This window comes from Brassica oleracea, chromosome C6 (assembly GCF_000695525.1).
Source record: "Brassica oleracea var. oleracea cultivar TO1000 chromosome C6, BOL, whole genome shotgun sequence".
Lineage (NCBI taxonomy): Eukaryota > Viridiplantae > Streptophyta > Magnoliopsida > Brassicales > Brassicaceae > Brassica > Brassica oleracea.
Genome location: NC_027753.1, coordinates 3,296,677 through 3,312,213, shown reverse-complemented (window position 1 = coordinate 3,312,213; position 15,537 = coordinate 3,296,677). Strand labels below are relative to the sequence as shown.

The window sequence follows — 15,537 nt, the reverse complement described above, 5'->3', positions numbered from 1 at the left end:
TTTTCTATTCCACAAAGGATAAAACAATTGTTGTGAAATATTTTTTGTTTATAGTATAAAACAATTATTATTGCAATAAATATTTTCTACTTCATCAAATTCAAGCCAAGGAAAAAATGAATGAAATAATCAAAGGTTATCCTTTTCCTGACCAAATTCAAATTTAGATAAATTAAATATTTAATAGAAAACCAAAAAGAAAAAAATAACACACCATCAAAAATAATTTTGTAAACAATTATCCAAAATAGTAAATATAAAATAAATAGAACTACAATTTAGTGAAATACACAATATAACAAAATACATAATATAACACAAATATGTAATTTAACAAAAATATAAAGGTTTACCTAACAAAAATATTTTTCAAAAACACACACAATGGATTAGTTCAAGCATCCGATGAACCGCCATAAGCCTCAGTAACAGCAGGTGAAAACAAATGTTCTCCTATTTAAACAGTGGAAGCCGTGGCAACTTCAGGACAAAAGTTTATGTTAATTTAAGAGACACTGCGAGTTGTTTACTTCTACTAAACCGGCACACATTCTATTTTCAGAAAGTAAATGTCCAATATTGACATCGTACTTATACAAAATAAATACCATTAAAAAAACAATTTTATCAAAACAGATCTTAGCTAAGTCAGATGCAGCTCCGTTTCAATAAACAAAAGGAAAAGACGACATATGGCTAAACCATTTGATTCAAAATTTTGCCAACCCAAATAGTTTGGTTTGGTTTAGTTTTAAACCAAATCGAACTGAAAATGAAATATTTTTCAATTAGATTAATTATACTAATAATATTAAGATTTAATATATTTAACTATTTAACCTAAACAACTATATATAATTTATACATTTTACTTCTAAATGAATAGAATAAAAACAACTAAAAATAATAAAAAGTATGAATCTCAAACATTAATATTAGAACTGAATAATTATTTATGATGTTGGATTACGTCTTCTACATTTTTATTGTGATGTTTGGTTTTATGTATAAATGTAAAGAAAATAACGATTTAATGTAAAATGATGATTTGTTTGTGTTGTATACATATATTTTGTAATTTAACTTAAAGAAAACTAAAAAATCAAACAAACTGATAAACATAAATAAAACCAAATTAAACTGAACCAAACACAAACCAAACTGCAATAAAACCAAACCGAACACAAACCAAATAGAACCAAACCGAACATAAACCAAATCAAACTAATATAGATTAACTTTGGATAGATTTTTCTTAGACTTAAATAAACCAAACCGAACCAAACCCAAACCGAATTCATAATTAAACCGAAATGTCCATCCTAATAACGTTCTTTTTATATGGAAATACATAACAGTTATAAAAAACCCTTAAATAAATTTCTGTGCAAAAGTAAAATAAAAATATTATTATTAGTACCTATTCTTCTCTAAGCAAGGACCAAGATTCATGCTAGGGTGATTGGTCTATGGTGATGGTTTAGTAAAAATGATTACATAACCTAACGAATTATCTATGGAGTTAAGTAAACATTACTACAAGTTAACCCCGTTATTCATAGACTCGATAATTGAATTATATATTAATCATACGAATTATGATTTCATCCCTTATAAAAACCATAAAACTTACACCAAAACAATCTAAATATAAAAAAACAAAAGAAAACAAAAATATCCTAAAAAAACACAGACACTATAATGTAATTCTCTACTACTTTCTTGTACAACACACATACGATTATAATTTATAAAACATAAGTCGGCACATGTAGAGCATATCCCGTGCGTAGCGCGGACCCACCCTAGTATATTATATTCTCTAGTTTCACAACAATTTGAATTTTTTTGGATCAGACTAATTTATTATGTGTTAGGTTCTTTTTTTGGATCAAATATGCGTTAGGTTCTTTAGGGGAAAGTCAAACGTATTTATGTTTATATCATTGTAAATTTGCAATACAAACATATTTTTGGCTATGACAATTCATCATCTACTACTGTGAAACTGTCATAATTTCACCGTCTTAGCCTTCTTCCCCATCATCTTCCCCAGATGCAACCGCTGCTCCTCCTATGCCGGAGATTGCCCTGAAAAAATATTAGCCTATGGACTTCTAGTTTAAATACAAACACCTACGGCCACGATCATCAAATGGATCAAACTATCGACTAATAATCAAAAATTTTCTTAAGATATTGTTGTACCCACCCCCCTCACCAACTGTCGGATACACTCCGGAGGGGGGAATAGAAGAGAGTCATCCCAGCGGAGATAGAAGCCAAATTAAGCGATTTCAACGGAGGCAGCATGGAGATTCGACATGTCCGAGAATGAAAAAGGGTTGTTCGGAGATATAGGAATGACCATAACAGTTGTGGTGGCCGCTTAAGAATTTCTAGATGAAATTTAAGGGCATTGAGCAAAGAAAGGCGTCACTAACATGGCTATCAGAGCAAAGAGTGACGATGATTGTGGGTTTGACAGTAGACGAAGTGTTGAATCTCGCATTCCGTACGTGGCCTCAAAAGACCGAGGATTAAGAATTAGAAAAGAGGTGGGGGTGATGAAAAGCAGCAAAGGAAGACATTGCTATTTATAGGATTAGATTTGAGTAAAATTGGGGAAGAGAGAGTAGAATTGAATGAAACATAGTGGAAGGTATGTTTTAAGTGGCGTTAATGGTAATCATAATTACGTCGGTTGAATTTTGATCTCAAATGTTACAGCGTATTTCTGGAGGCGGTGGAATTCAGGTTGGAGTTAGCAGCGGACTGTGCAAGGTCAATAAAGGCGGGTAGGAGAAAGAAACATGTTAGTCCAAGCAGCAAATGTGGGTTTTAAAACGAAAGGCCCAATAAGATTAAATGAGACACAGAACTTTGATTCCTAGATAGGTGTCGCATTCTCCTTTCTCTAACTGATGACGTGGCGCTTTAAGAAGAGAATAAAGTTCTTCTTTATAGTATAAGATTGTTGAGACGCATATTAGTAATTGTTTCACACTGAGAAAATCTAAACCACAATTTGATGTGCAGTAGAAGTGTGCAGCTTTAACATTCATGCATTCATAAATTAATAATTAAAAGACAAAATAAACATTAATTAAGGAGTTCTAATATCTATTCCCTCGAGGATTCCGCCGAAAATGACATATTTTCTTGTAGTAACGGTCGTATTAGTATCCAAGTTATTAAGAGCAAAACTAATCTCCATACCAAAATTTCCACATCCGACCACAAGAAAATTTTGACCTTTAAAGTAACATCAAGACTTGTACTAACTCAAATGCACAATCTCACCGGAGAAAGTATGAACCCACATCACCGCTGGAATATACTTTTCTCCGTTCTCCTCAGTCGCAACCACCACAACTACGACCAGTACAACCTCCGGAGTTTTTGGTACTTGTTGGAGTTTCTGGTGGTTACAACTGAAAAGAAAAGAGATTGGTATCTTCTAGACTTGATACTTTCACCGGTGAAAATGTGCATTCGATTCGGTAAGTCTGTACGTGACTTTAAAGGTAAAATTGTTCTTGTAGTTGAAGGTGGAAATTCTAAAATTAATTAATATATTTAAATATATAAATCTGATTCGGATATATTTGGATGCCCAAAATATTTCAGTTCAGATCGGGTTCAGTTTCGGTTCTCTATATACCAAAATTTGAACCCGTTTGGATATTTAACCAGTTTTGAATCGGGTTCGTTACTACTTTTCAGATCGGATTTGGTTCGGTTCTTCGGGTTCAGTTTTTTTATCCAGCCCTACTTGGAGGGATCTCCATACATAAATAAAATAACATTTCCTCACCATCAAAATCACCAATCCGTCAACAATAGTCATCGGAAAATACTTAAGAAATGACATCCCCAAGTATACTTCATCTTTGGCCAATACATGCACTTGTACAAATTTGGAGAATGGATTGAATAAAACGACATATGGTAACGAAAAAATTAAGAATATTAAAAATTTAATGGTTAAGGATTTATTAAAAAAATTGAGAAATAATAATTTGTTTTCTTTGTTAAAGTTGAAGAAACCAAAGACATTGATAAGACTCTTTTTGTACTAAGCTAGCTGAACCACAATTTAACATGTAATAGAAGTATGCAGTTTTTACGTTCATGCATTCATAAGTTAATAATTAAAAGACAAAGCAACATTAATTAAGTTATTTAAGGAGTTCTAATATCTATTTCCTCGAGAATTCTGTCAAAAACACATCTCTTCTTGTAGTAACAGCCGTTTTAGCATCCACGTTATTAAGAGCAAAACTAATATATATACTAAAATTTTCTTCTCCGACCACAAGAACATTTTTACCTTTAAAGTTACATCCAGACCTGTACTGACTTGAATATACAATCTCACCAGTAAAATCATCAAGCATTTTCACCGCCAGAAAATACCCTTCTCCGTTCTCTCCAGTCGGAACTACCACAAACTCCAACCAGTACAACCTCCGAGTTTGTGGTACTGGTTGGAGTTTCTGGTGGTTGTAATGGAAGAGAAGACATATATGTATCTTCTGGCGATCAAAGGGTTTGATACTTTCACCGGTGAAATTGTGAATTCGAGTCAGTATGGTTTGGACGTGACTTTAAAGGTAAAATTTTCTTTTGGTCGGCGGTGGAAATTCTGGTTTGGGGAATTGCTTTTTAGATTTATATATGATAATGCTAATCACTATGATCTTTGGCTAGCTTAGTACAATATGAGTTTTATCAATGTCTTTGGTTTCTTCAACTTTAACAAAGAAAACAAATCTTTTATTTCTCATTTTTTTAATAAATGCTTAATCAATAAATTTTTTAATATTCTTATTTTTTTCGTAACCATTTGTTGTTTTCCATTCTCTAAATTTCTACATGTGCATGTATTGGCCAAAGAAGAAGTATACTTTGGGATGCCATTGCTTAAGTATTTTCCGGTGACTATGGTTACACATTAGTGACAGTGCTGGCTACGGTAAGGTTATTTATCTCCAGAGATCCTTCCAAGTATGGATTCTTCTGACCAAACCAAGGTCCTTTTGCCACCGAACTCTTAAATAGAAAAACTCCAGCCATCGATGTCGAAACTGTCCATAAGATTGCCAAAAGGCAAGATTCAGGTACCTTCCATAGTCCATCAAATTTTATATTCATCTTTATTAATTGATTACTTATAATTTGATTAATTATGAAATATATAATGTTATTATCAGTAAAATACTTAAATTATATATATGAAAATGGAATATAAATATATAATAAGTGAAAAGAAGAAAAAATATTTCAAAAAGGAAAATTGAAAAGAATTAAAGGAAAATACATAAAATATAATGTACATTTTTCATATGGCATAATTCATTTCTGGAAATGGGAAAAATACTTTTGCATATCAATAAGAAAATATAATAAAACATTTATGTTGTGTATATTTTTATTTCTTCGTTTTCCATAGATCAAAGATTCACGAAAACTTGATTTTCTTTCTGAAAAGTATAAATACAACAATTTGAAAACAATCGAACATGATCATCCCCTATATATTATTTGAGAAACATTACAACTTCTTTTTGTAGCCACGTGTCATCGACCACTAGGATGATTCTTATAATCATTAGAGAAATATGTTGGTCCATCTAATTATATAATAAACTTTTTATTAAACTTACAATAAATTCATTATTAATGTATTTTATTATTTTCTTAAATAGAATTTACGGAATTGCCTAATGTGGCTAAAGTATATATGACAATTAATGATTTTGAATAATAAAGATTTGATAAAAATTATTGTATCTTCTATCATATTTGTTTAATATTAAACTATTAAATAAATTAAACAACCACAATAACCATATAATAAAAAAATTAGATTTTTCTGTATATGTTATATTTTGAATTTTTAAAAACGACTATAAATTACTAAAACTGTTAAAAGTCTCACATTCAAATGATTACAAAATTATATAATTAAAAAGTATAATTTAATTAATTATTAAGATTAATATATATATATATATATATATATCGTTTTAAATTAAACTATAAACCATATAAAATACATAAATCTTATAGTTTCAAAATTTATTTTGAACAATTTTTTGGTAAAAGTTTTGAACGAACATTGACAACTTATTTTTTAAAAAATTAAAAAAAATTAAAACTATTAATCCCACAATGAAAATTTTGTTATCAGTAATTTAATTTTTTTTCTATAAAAAATACAAATGATCAAAAAAAACTATATGAGTAGAAATCATCATTTAATAGACATTAATATTAAAAATATACTAAAATGTACTATGTATGTTAGTATCATTTAAATTTAATTACATATTTTATCAAATATTAAAAATATATATTTTTAGATTAATAAAATTGATTTATATGTTCGCACCAATTTAATTATATATTTAATAGTTGCTGACTTTTAATACATTAAATAATTTTTATATATAATGTTTATTCCGCGCAAAGCGCGAATCTTAATCTATTTAACTATTGTTGGACTATTAGGTAAAGCCACCATCTATGACTTTTGGACTTTTACGACATAACAAAAATCCATAGGCTGTTTAAATAATTGTTGGAACAACTGAAAACATTAACAAAAAGAATACTAAATTAGTTACCAGTTTTATAAGGTAGACAAAAGAAGAAAATTATGTCGAATTGATGGTTTGCTCTTGCAGGTTTTTGAAGAAACTTGAGCGATTAAAAAAGTTGAACGAATAGTTAGGGTTTTAACAGAAAAAATAGACAATCTAATTGAGCTGTAGAGGATAGTTTTTTTTTCTTTGGGCTAAATGTAAATTTTAATAGGTGCACAATATATTTTAATGAATGCACATTTAAAATTCTTTTACAATTACATTAATTTAACAAAAAATTATTGGCGTCTGTGCACCCTTTCTACTAAGTGGCTTCATACCACAATTAGTAGTCATGGAAATATGCTCAACCAATGGTCTTCCAAGAACAGTAAGAGCAACTGGAGTCAAATACATAAGCTTGATGGACTTATCTTCTACTCTATTGCATTATTAAGGACTACTAAACGCATCGTCCGCCATTGTCATACGTCACTAATATCGTTCAAGGGAGGGCGCCTTTGTTTAGGTTGCTCACGGTGCCGGGCTCCCGACCTCGACCACTCCGGTTGCTTTGGTCCGTGCTCGTTTTTGTTGCTTACCTGGTTTCTAGTCCGTGCTCCTGTTGGGGGTTAATCTTTTGTCGCATTAGGTTTTAATTTTTAATGTTTAGTTTAAATTTCGTAATTTACTACTAGTTTTCTTTATAATTTCTGTCACAAACTTGAAAATTGGTATAATATTTAACGTTTTACCAAAAACAATGTAGCAACACACAAATAAAATCGCCAAAACGATTGAATTTATATATAGATTACATATAAAGTACAATATTATCAAATTGATGTTACGATATTGTTGGAGTGCGGTCTAATCGCACATCCTAGTTCAAACATGTTACGAAAACGACAACGGTGGAACATATAAATCATTTAAAAGACAAAGGAAAAAAAGTATCGCAAGATGTGAAGACCAACGAACGAAAGCTTGCCTGTTGACACAACAAAAATCAACCCATATATTATTCTTAAAACAATTCTAAATTATTTTTATACAAGATACATTCTTCTATTCTTCTATTCTTCTATTCATATAGATGGTCGATATCACGTTCACGGCTAATAAGAAATACACGTGGTAAGTCAATATTGGTTCAGCTTCGGCATAAAACTCTCAAGGTACAACGTGAGAAGCTCTAAGAAAACGTGAGAGCCACACAACTAGTATATTATCAAACAACACAAAACACACACGAACACAAATTAAGACAGAGACAATGATTGTTCAGACAAATGTGTACCTACATGATTCTGTTCATTCCTCTCTCTCACCAGGGACACAAACTCTCTCTCTCCAATATATATACCAACTCGCATCACACAATTCTGAACAAAGAACATTTCTTGGGAACTTAAAACTAACATTGATAGAGAAATGAGTAAGTTTGGTGGGTCTTTGTTGGGTGTAAGCCTATTACTGACCGTTCTTCTAGCGGCAGCCACCACCGCCGCAGAGTACTACAATTACGGAAGTGCCCTTGACAAGACCTTCTTGTTCTTTGAGGCTCAACGATCAGGGAAGTTGCCTGCTACTCTACGCGTCAAATGGCGTGGCCATTCTGGTCTCAAGGATGGTCTTGCTCAAGGCGTAAGTCCCATATAACATACTCACATTGCTTACATATAATTAATGTTCTTGGATTTATACATGTTTATTTAAAACAAACCAGTAAAAAAATAGTTTATCTAATGATACTGAGGTTGGTGTATATATGAATGAACAGGTGAGCTTGGAAGGAGGATATTATGATGCAGGAGACCATGTGAAATTTGGTTTACCAATGGCTTTCTCAGTGACAATGCTATCGTGGGCTGCGGTTGATAACCGGAAAGAGCTATCCGGTCTGAACCAGATGCAACAGACATTGTGGTCAATCCGATGGGTTACTGATTACTTCATCAAAGCTCATCCTCAGCCTAATGTTCTATGGGGTCAAGTTGGAGATGGACAATCAGACCATTACTGTTGGCAACGTGCTGAAGACATGACAACTTCCAGAACAGCTTATAAGCTTGACCAGTACCATCCTGGCTCAGACTTAGCTGGTGAAACCGCTGCTGCTTTTGCCGCTCCTTCTTTGGCTTTCAAGCCTTATAACTCCTCTTACTCTACTATCCTCTTAAGCCATGCCAAAGAGGTTTGTTTTTCTTCCTCTCGGTTTGGTTTGGTTTATTTTGGTTTGGTTATTTCCTTCCTCCGTTTTTCTCATTTGAAATGTCAATGGTTTTAGGCAGTTGTTTGGTTATGTTTATTTTGGTATCACAAATTTTGAGCTTTGGTCAAAGTTCCGGTTCGGTTTTTGATTAGAAATCCGGTTTAACTTACTTTGTCCACACACTATGAACCGGTCGGTTTAACTTACTTTGTCCACACACTATGAACCGGTCGGTTAAGATTCTGAACATTTGGATCTTTGTTGTTGTGTGTTTTCAGCTCTTCTCATTTGCTGACAAATACAGAGGATTATACACTGATTCAATCCCAAATGCAAAAGCTTTCTACATGTCATCTGGTTACTCGGTGTAACACCTTTGATCTAATCTCTCAACATTTTTCCTTCTCTGAATTCTCTGATAACAGTCTATATTGTGTAAATGTTTTGAAGGATGAGCTTCTTTGGGCTGTAGCTTGGCTACACCGTGCCACCGGGGACCAGTACTACTTAAAATACACTATAGACAATGCCGGTTACATGGGTGGAACTGGCTGGGGGATGAAAGAGTTCTCTTGGGATAACAAATACGCTGGTGTTCAAGTCCTTCTCTCCAAGGTAAACCAAAACTGGTTTCTTCAAAAATATTCTTTTGCCAGTTTCAAGAATGCTAATCATGATTTTTGTTTGATTTCTGTATGTGTGCATAGGTCTTGTTAGAAGGTAAAGGCGGTCCGTATACTTCAACATTGAAGCAGTATCAGATGAAGGCTGATTACTTCGCTTGTGCTTGTCTCAAGAAAAATGGTGGCTACAACATTCAAACAACTCCTGGTGGCTACAACATTCGAACAACTCCTGGTATGTAAACTAGTACAGCTTTAAGTCATAAACAAATCTAATGGCTAGTAAAATCTGCTGAGTTCTTTAATGGTGACATTACAGGTGGTTTGATGTATGTTAGAGAGTGGAACAATCTGCAATATTCATCTGCGGCTGCGTTTCTTCTTGCGGTTTATTCTGACCATCTCTCTGCAGCAAACGCTAAACTCAACTGTCCTGATGGTTCGGTTCAACCTCAAGCACTTCTAGACTTTGCTAGATCTCAGGTAAAACCAAATCTTTCAAGAACCAAAACATTTTTCTTGATTTTAGTGCAGTAACCCAGTTTTTAACCACTTGCAGGCTGATTACATTCTTGGAAAGAACCGTCAAGGAATGAGTTACTTAGTTGGATATGGACCAAAATATCCAATCCGAGTTCACCATAGAGGCGCTTCGGTCCCGTCAATCTTTGTTCAACGTTCTTCTGTGAGCTGTGTACAAGGATTTGATTCTTGGTATAGAAGGTCTCAAGCTGATCCTAATGTTATCTATGGTGCTCTTGTTGGTGGACCAGACCAGAATGATAACTATTCCGATGACCGGACAAACTACGAGCAATCAGAACCAACTCTCTCAGGAACAGCCCCACTCGTTGGTCTATTTGCTAAACTCTCTGTAGGGTCTTACGGAGGAGGATATTCCAAACCTTACCAAACAACAAAACAACAAGGTTAATTTCATTTTTACTGCTATGCACGTCTTGTCTTTTCAAGCAGTGTCTGATTCTTATTTTTCTGAAAAATCTCACAGCTACCTCTTACAAAGCAACACCAACAACATACACTCCAAAGCAATCAGGTGCACCAATCGAGTTTCTGCATTCAATAACTGCCAACTGGATGGCTGGGAACACGAGGTACTACAGACACAAAGTGATCATCAAGAACAGTTCTCAGAAACAGATATCGGATCTCAAGCTTAAGATTGAAGACCTCTCGGGACCAATATGGGGTCTAATCCCAACAGGGCAAAAGAATACCTACCAGCTTCCTCGGTGGCAAAAGATTTTGAGAGCCGAACAAACACATGATTTTGTCTATGTACAAGGTGGTCCTCAGGCTAAAGTATCAGTCTTAAGTTACTACTAACTTTATTAACATTCTGGGAAATGTAACTTTGCATCCTTTTGAGAGATGTTTATGTCTACTTATTAATCAAAATAACTTGTAGGATTAACGAAGGGAAAGACAATGATATAACAGCAAAAGTACTCAAGACTGAGCTTAATTTAACATTAACACCAAAAATTCAACGGTTCTGAGAAAAAGAAAAAAAAACAAAAACAAAAAAAAGACACTGAAGTATCATAAGTTAAGACTTAAAAAAAACATAAAGAGCATTCATTATCTTCTACAAGCTTTACAAGCTTTCTACTCGTCGCTGAAGACAGTCTTCTTAGCTGCCACAATAAACAAAGAATCAGTGAGAAGTTGGGTTCTTGAACAAAGATCAAATAAACAAATTCATGTTAAATACCTTGAGAAGTGAAACTAGGCCTTCCACGACCGTTGTCTCTTCCTCTGCCACGGAAATTATCTCTTCCTCTGCCACGACCACGGAAATTATCTCTTCCTCCGCTCCTTCCACCATTGAATCCACCACCACTATTGTTGTTCTCCTTCTGTCTAGGCTGATCAACGACGATATTCCATCCTCCCATGTCACTACCATTAAGTTCAAACGCCTTCTTTGTGCCTTCTTTGAATTCAACGTAAGCAATTCTGTTAAAAAATAAAAACAAAACAAAAAAAACTAGTTAGCATCATGAGAAAGTGGTAACAGTAAAGTGGAGTAATGTCACACACCCTCTCGAACCACCAGTTTCACGGTCAATGGGAACAGAGACCCTTGTGATCTCTCCACATGAAGCAAAGTGTTCCCTCAAGGCGCTCTTGATATCATTCGGAGGGAGAGAAGAGTCAAACCCCTTCACGAAAACCTCTTCGCCTCCACCACCACCGCTTCTGAAGTTATTACCAGTGCTGTAATAATTTGCCAAAAAGAGAATCCTATCAACACAAGAACATCAAAGTTCCAACAAAAGAAAACTGAAAAAATTAACTTACCCGCTCTGTGGAGTGTAAGCGGGTCTTTCACCCCTCTCTTGAGCAACATCAAGACGAAGTTCACGACCGAGCAGAGGTCTACCGTGAAACTCAAGTGCCTAAGTAACAAATGATTTAATCAGCAATCGACTTTGATGTTTCATCATAAGCAAAAAAAAACTACTACTATCACCTTCTGTGCTTCTCCAGCGCTTGCAAACTCAACATGGCCAAAGCCTCTGAAACGGCCATCATCCTTGTTCGTAGCAAATCTAACATCAACAACTTGGCCAGCTTCCTTGAAGAATTCCTCACTGTATACGAAAAATTAAGTTATGAAAAATGAAACTGCACAGAGAAAGAGATTTAGAGGACAGTGCTACTTACACATCGGATCTTTCAACTTGGAATGGGAGATTGGCAACAAAGAGTGTCTTTGTTCCTCCTGCAGCAGGAGTCGATGGTGTCTTTGGCTGAAACGAAAATTAAATTATAAGCATGAGATAGAAAGAGATTACAGCACCTACAATGTTAAGAGAAGGGATTATTCTTTACCTGATGCTTCTCAGCATCCACCATTTCTACGTCAGAGCTCTGTTTTCATTAAAGGGAGTCACTTTCCATAAGCCAACAGCAAGTAAAAGACATAAACAACCAAATAATAGGCAGGAAGCATTGCTCGAACCTTCTTCTTAGGGGTTTCTTTCTCATCCTCACTCTCAGACTCCTCAGAGCCAGAGTCATCGCTACTGCTATCCTTCTCAGCCGTCTTGGTACCTTCTTTAGCCTTTGGTGCAGTCTTTTCATCTTCACTTTCCTGCAAATCAACCAATCAAACACGTGGTCAATGAATCAATTCTGTCATTAAACGCTGGTTAATGATCTCGTTAAAGAAGAGAAACCAACCTCATCAGAATCTTCCTCAGACGAATCTGAACTGCTTGAAGCAGCTTTGGTAGCAACAGGCGCTGCCTTCTTAGCAAGAGGTTTCACCTTCTCATCCTCGGATTCATCTTCTGAATCCTCCTCAGAGGATGAAGAATCCTTCGCAGCTGGCTTAGCTGCTGCAGCAGGTTTCTTGGTAGCAGCAACTTCTTCCTGAGAGAAAAGGTAACAACAGTCTAATGTGTTAGCGAAAAAAGCAGGCTAAACTTGTATAGTAACCAGAAACTAACCTCATCTGAAGATTCCTCCTCAGAAGATGATTCATCCTTTGCCTTCTTTGCAACAATTCCGTTGGTAGAAGCAACAGCCTTCTTTTGTGCGGGTTCCTTCAGAAACAGAATTAAAGGTTTTAGCAACATGCTTCACATGATAAATTAACAACAAAGTGATAAACAGCTCTTACATCATCTGAAGAAGAGTCGTCAGCGTCATCATCACTGCTTGAAGCAGCCTCCACGGGAGCCTTCTTGGCAGGAACTTTCTTAGCCTAACACAATTTAATCATGGCAAACAAGAACAGGGTCCTTCAAAAGAATCTCATATACAAAACAAAGCTTAAAGTAAACATAATTTAAGTTTTCAAACAATTGAATCAACCATGTGACTATTAAGACATTATACCTTGTCCTCTTCCTCAGAATCAGAGGAATCAGACTCATCAGAGCTCTCCACCTTCTTGGGCACCTTCTTCTCAGCTTTTTCCTTTTGAACAGCAGCTACCAAGTCTTTCTTCTGCTTCTTAAGGTTCACTTTGGTTTCCAAATCATCCTCAGGCTCTCTCTTACCTGAATAATAACAACAAACAAAGTTACAAACCCTTCAGAATTAAACGATTACATCAACAAAAGGGTTCAACAATAAAGATTAAGCCATCAATATAATTCAAACAGAACACAAAAGCAAGCGTTAGAAATATTACATTACAAAACAATTGAACAGGATATCAAATAAGGCTATGGGTAAATTGAAGTAAAGAACTTTATCCATATAGAACCATAAAGTTGTTACCTTTCTTCAAAGGTTTTGTGGCCTTAATGGCAGCAGGGGCTGCTTCAACCTGTAAATCACGTAACACAAACAAAGTTTCATTAAAATTTCGAGACAGAGTACAAAGAAAGAACAAAGTAGAAAACCCAGGAGGAGAAGAAGATTACTTTGGTGGCGGACTTTTTACCCATGGCGAATTTGAGAACTGCTAGGTTTAAAGCAGAGAGAGGGCAAATAAGCTGCGTAAGATATTTTTCGGTTTAGGGTTTTAGGAGTTTGTATTTATAATCGTTTTGATTTTGGTTTGGGGATATAGTTGTCTTTTTCGTTTTCACATCTAACGGCTATCTCCTTGCGCGTGTTATTTGATCTGTGCCGTCCATGTGGCAGAAGTCTGATTATGGAAACAGATTTTACTTGATATATGTGGCAGCTGTACAGCTGTCAAATGGTCCGTCCATAGTCTAAATGGACATGACCAGTTTGGACCATTTCAATTTTGGACACTAATGGATGGTTCATATTTGACAATAGTCTAAACAAATGTCCAAGATCAGTAAAGACCATGTCCATTTATGCCCATGGACACCTAATAAAATTTATAATTATTTTTTAATTATTAGTTTAGATCTTATTTCTAAAATTTTGAAATTATGTTTACTTTCCAAAATTATAAAAGTATTTTTTTTCTTGTCAAAACTGTAAAACTATGTTTTCTTTTCAAAGCCGAGAAATTGCGTTTTCTCGCCAAAACCGAGAAATTGTGTTTTCTCGCCAAAACCGAGAAATTGTGTTTTCCCGCCAAAATCGAGAAATTTCGTTTTCCCGCTAAAACCGATAAATGGCGTTTTCCCGCCAAAACCGAAAAATTGCGTTTTCCCGCCAAAACCGAGAAATTGCATTTTTCCGCCAAATTAATGAAATACATTTTTCCGTCAAAATTGTGAAATTATGTTTTCCGTCAAGATCGTAAATTTTTTATTTTAACGATAAACTATTGTTTTGGGTTAAATTGTAAAGTTATGTTTTCTTTTGTTAAACGCGTAAAAACATGTTTTAGGAAGTCCATAGACACCCATTGTCCATTTGGTCTTCGCCCAATTGGACCATGTACCAATTGGTCTTTTGTCCAGTTGGACCATTTATTAATGGGCACGTCCATAGTCCGCCCAAAATAAATTGGTCTGGGCTAGCTCATGGTCAGCCCGCCCAGTTGACACCTCTGGGCAGCGGCTAGATCAAAATGGGCTGAGTTTTATTAGGCTTGTAGTGGGCTGGGCTTTTGTTTCTTGCTCTGTCCTGCCTTGAAAAAATGTCATTTATATAAAACCTACTTCTTTGCCTTTTCTTTTTTACTTCCAGAAACATTTTAAGAAATCAACTAGATTTTAATCCGCTTTCAAAGTGCAGATTTGTTTTCCTCTTAAACTTTTTATTTAAAATTAGAAAATAATTGTGAAATGTAATATTTTTATTTTATTTTGGATGTGCCTCAACAGTGAAATTCTGAATGTGCTTCCATCACTACAAGAAAACACATGCTTAACGACGAAAATTAACGAGGAAAAACAATCCTCGTAAATTTGCGTCGAGTTTACGACGAATTTACGTGAAAAACTAAAGTCATCGTTATTTCCTCGTAACGTAACGACAAAACTGTTTCGTCGTAAAGTGGATGTAACTTTACGAGTATTTTACGAGGAAAAACTATTTCCTCGTAAATACGACGTAAACTTTGCGTGGTATTTACGAGGGAATAGTTTACGTGTATTTAGCGAGGAAATTTTTGAATCCACCAACTTTATAGGTGTTACACGTTTTTTTTGCCCACCTAATTAATTTTCGTCGTAAATTCATAGCAAAATTACAACTA

General features: G+C 34.6%; 2 protein-coding genes across 2 annotated transcripts; one reads left to right on the top strand and one right to left on the bottom strand.

Annotated features, from left to right (window-relative positions):
* Positions 1–8,013: 8,013 nt before the first annotated feature.
* LOC106300908 (endoglucanase 5) lies at positions 8,014–10,964 on the top strand. Its single transcript, XM_013737173.1, has 8 exons — positions 8,014–8,237; positions 8,374–8,787; positions 9,084–9,170; positions 9,256–9,420; positions 9,513–9,636; positions 9,748–9,911; positions 9,988–10,357; positions 10,438–10,964. Exons 1-8 carry the CDS (start codon positions 8,025–8,027, stop codon positions 10,773–10,775), a joined length of 1,875 nt encoding a protein of 624 aa, XP_013592627.1. The 5' UTR covers positions 8,014–8,024; the 3' UTR covers positions 10,776–10,964.
* Positions 10,860–13,915, bottom strand: LOC106300910 (nucleolin 1). Its single transcript, XM_013737174.1, has 14 exons — positions 13,832–13,915; positions 13,686–13,734; positions 13,299–13,462; positions 13,081–13,164; positions 12,908–13,003; positions 12,639–12,830; positions 12,418–12,549; positions 12,288–12,326; positions 12,120–12,205; positions 11,926–12,046; positions 11,754–11,851; positions 11,493–11,669; positions 11,164–11,408; positions 10,860–11,086 (listed from the first exon to the last, which is right to left on the bottom strand). Exons 1-14 carry the CDS (start codon positions 13,853–13,855, stop codon positions 11,058–11,060), a joined length of 1,536 nt encoding a protein of 511 aa, XP_013592628.1. The 5' UTR covers positions 13,856–13,915; the 3' UTR covers positions 10,860–11,057.
* Between the last annotated feature and the right edge of the window lie 1,622 nt (positions 13,916–15,537).

Bases quoted from the DNA above. Each gene is read 5' to 3' on its own strand.
- LOC106300908 (XM_013737173.1), top strand. From the start codon at position 8,025: ATGAGTAAGTTTGGTGGGTCTTTGTTGGGTGTAAGCCTATTACTGACC. The intron at 8,788-9,083 runs GTTTGTTTTTCT...GTGTGTTTTCAG, and splicing joins TCTTAAGCCATGCCAAAGAG to CTCTTCTCATTTGCTGACAA. The intron at 9,912-9,987 runs GTAAAACCAAAT...AACCACTTGCAG, and splicing joins TAGACTTTGCTAGATCTCAG to GCTGATTACATTCTTGGAAA.
- LOC106300910 (XM_013737174.1), bottom strand. From the start codon at position 13,855: ATGGGTAAAAAGTCCGCCACCAAA. The intron at 13,165-13,298 runs GTATAATGTCTT...AAATTGTGTTAG, and splicing joins ATTCTGAGGAAGAGGACAAG to GCTAAGAAAGTTCCTGCCAA. The intron at 12,206-12,287 runs GTAAAGAATAAT...TTTTCGTTTCAG, and splicing joins TGGATGCTGAGAAGCATCAG to CCAAAGACACCATCGACTCC.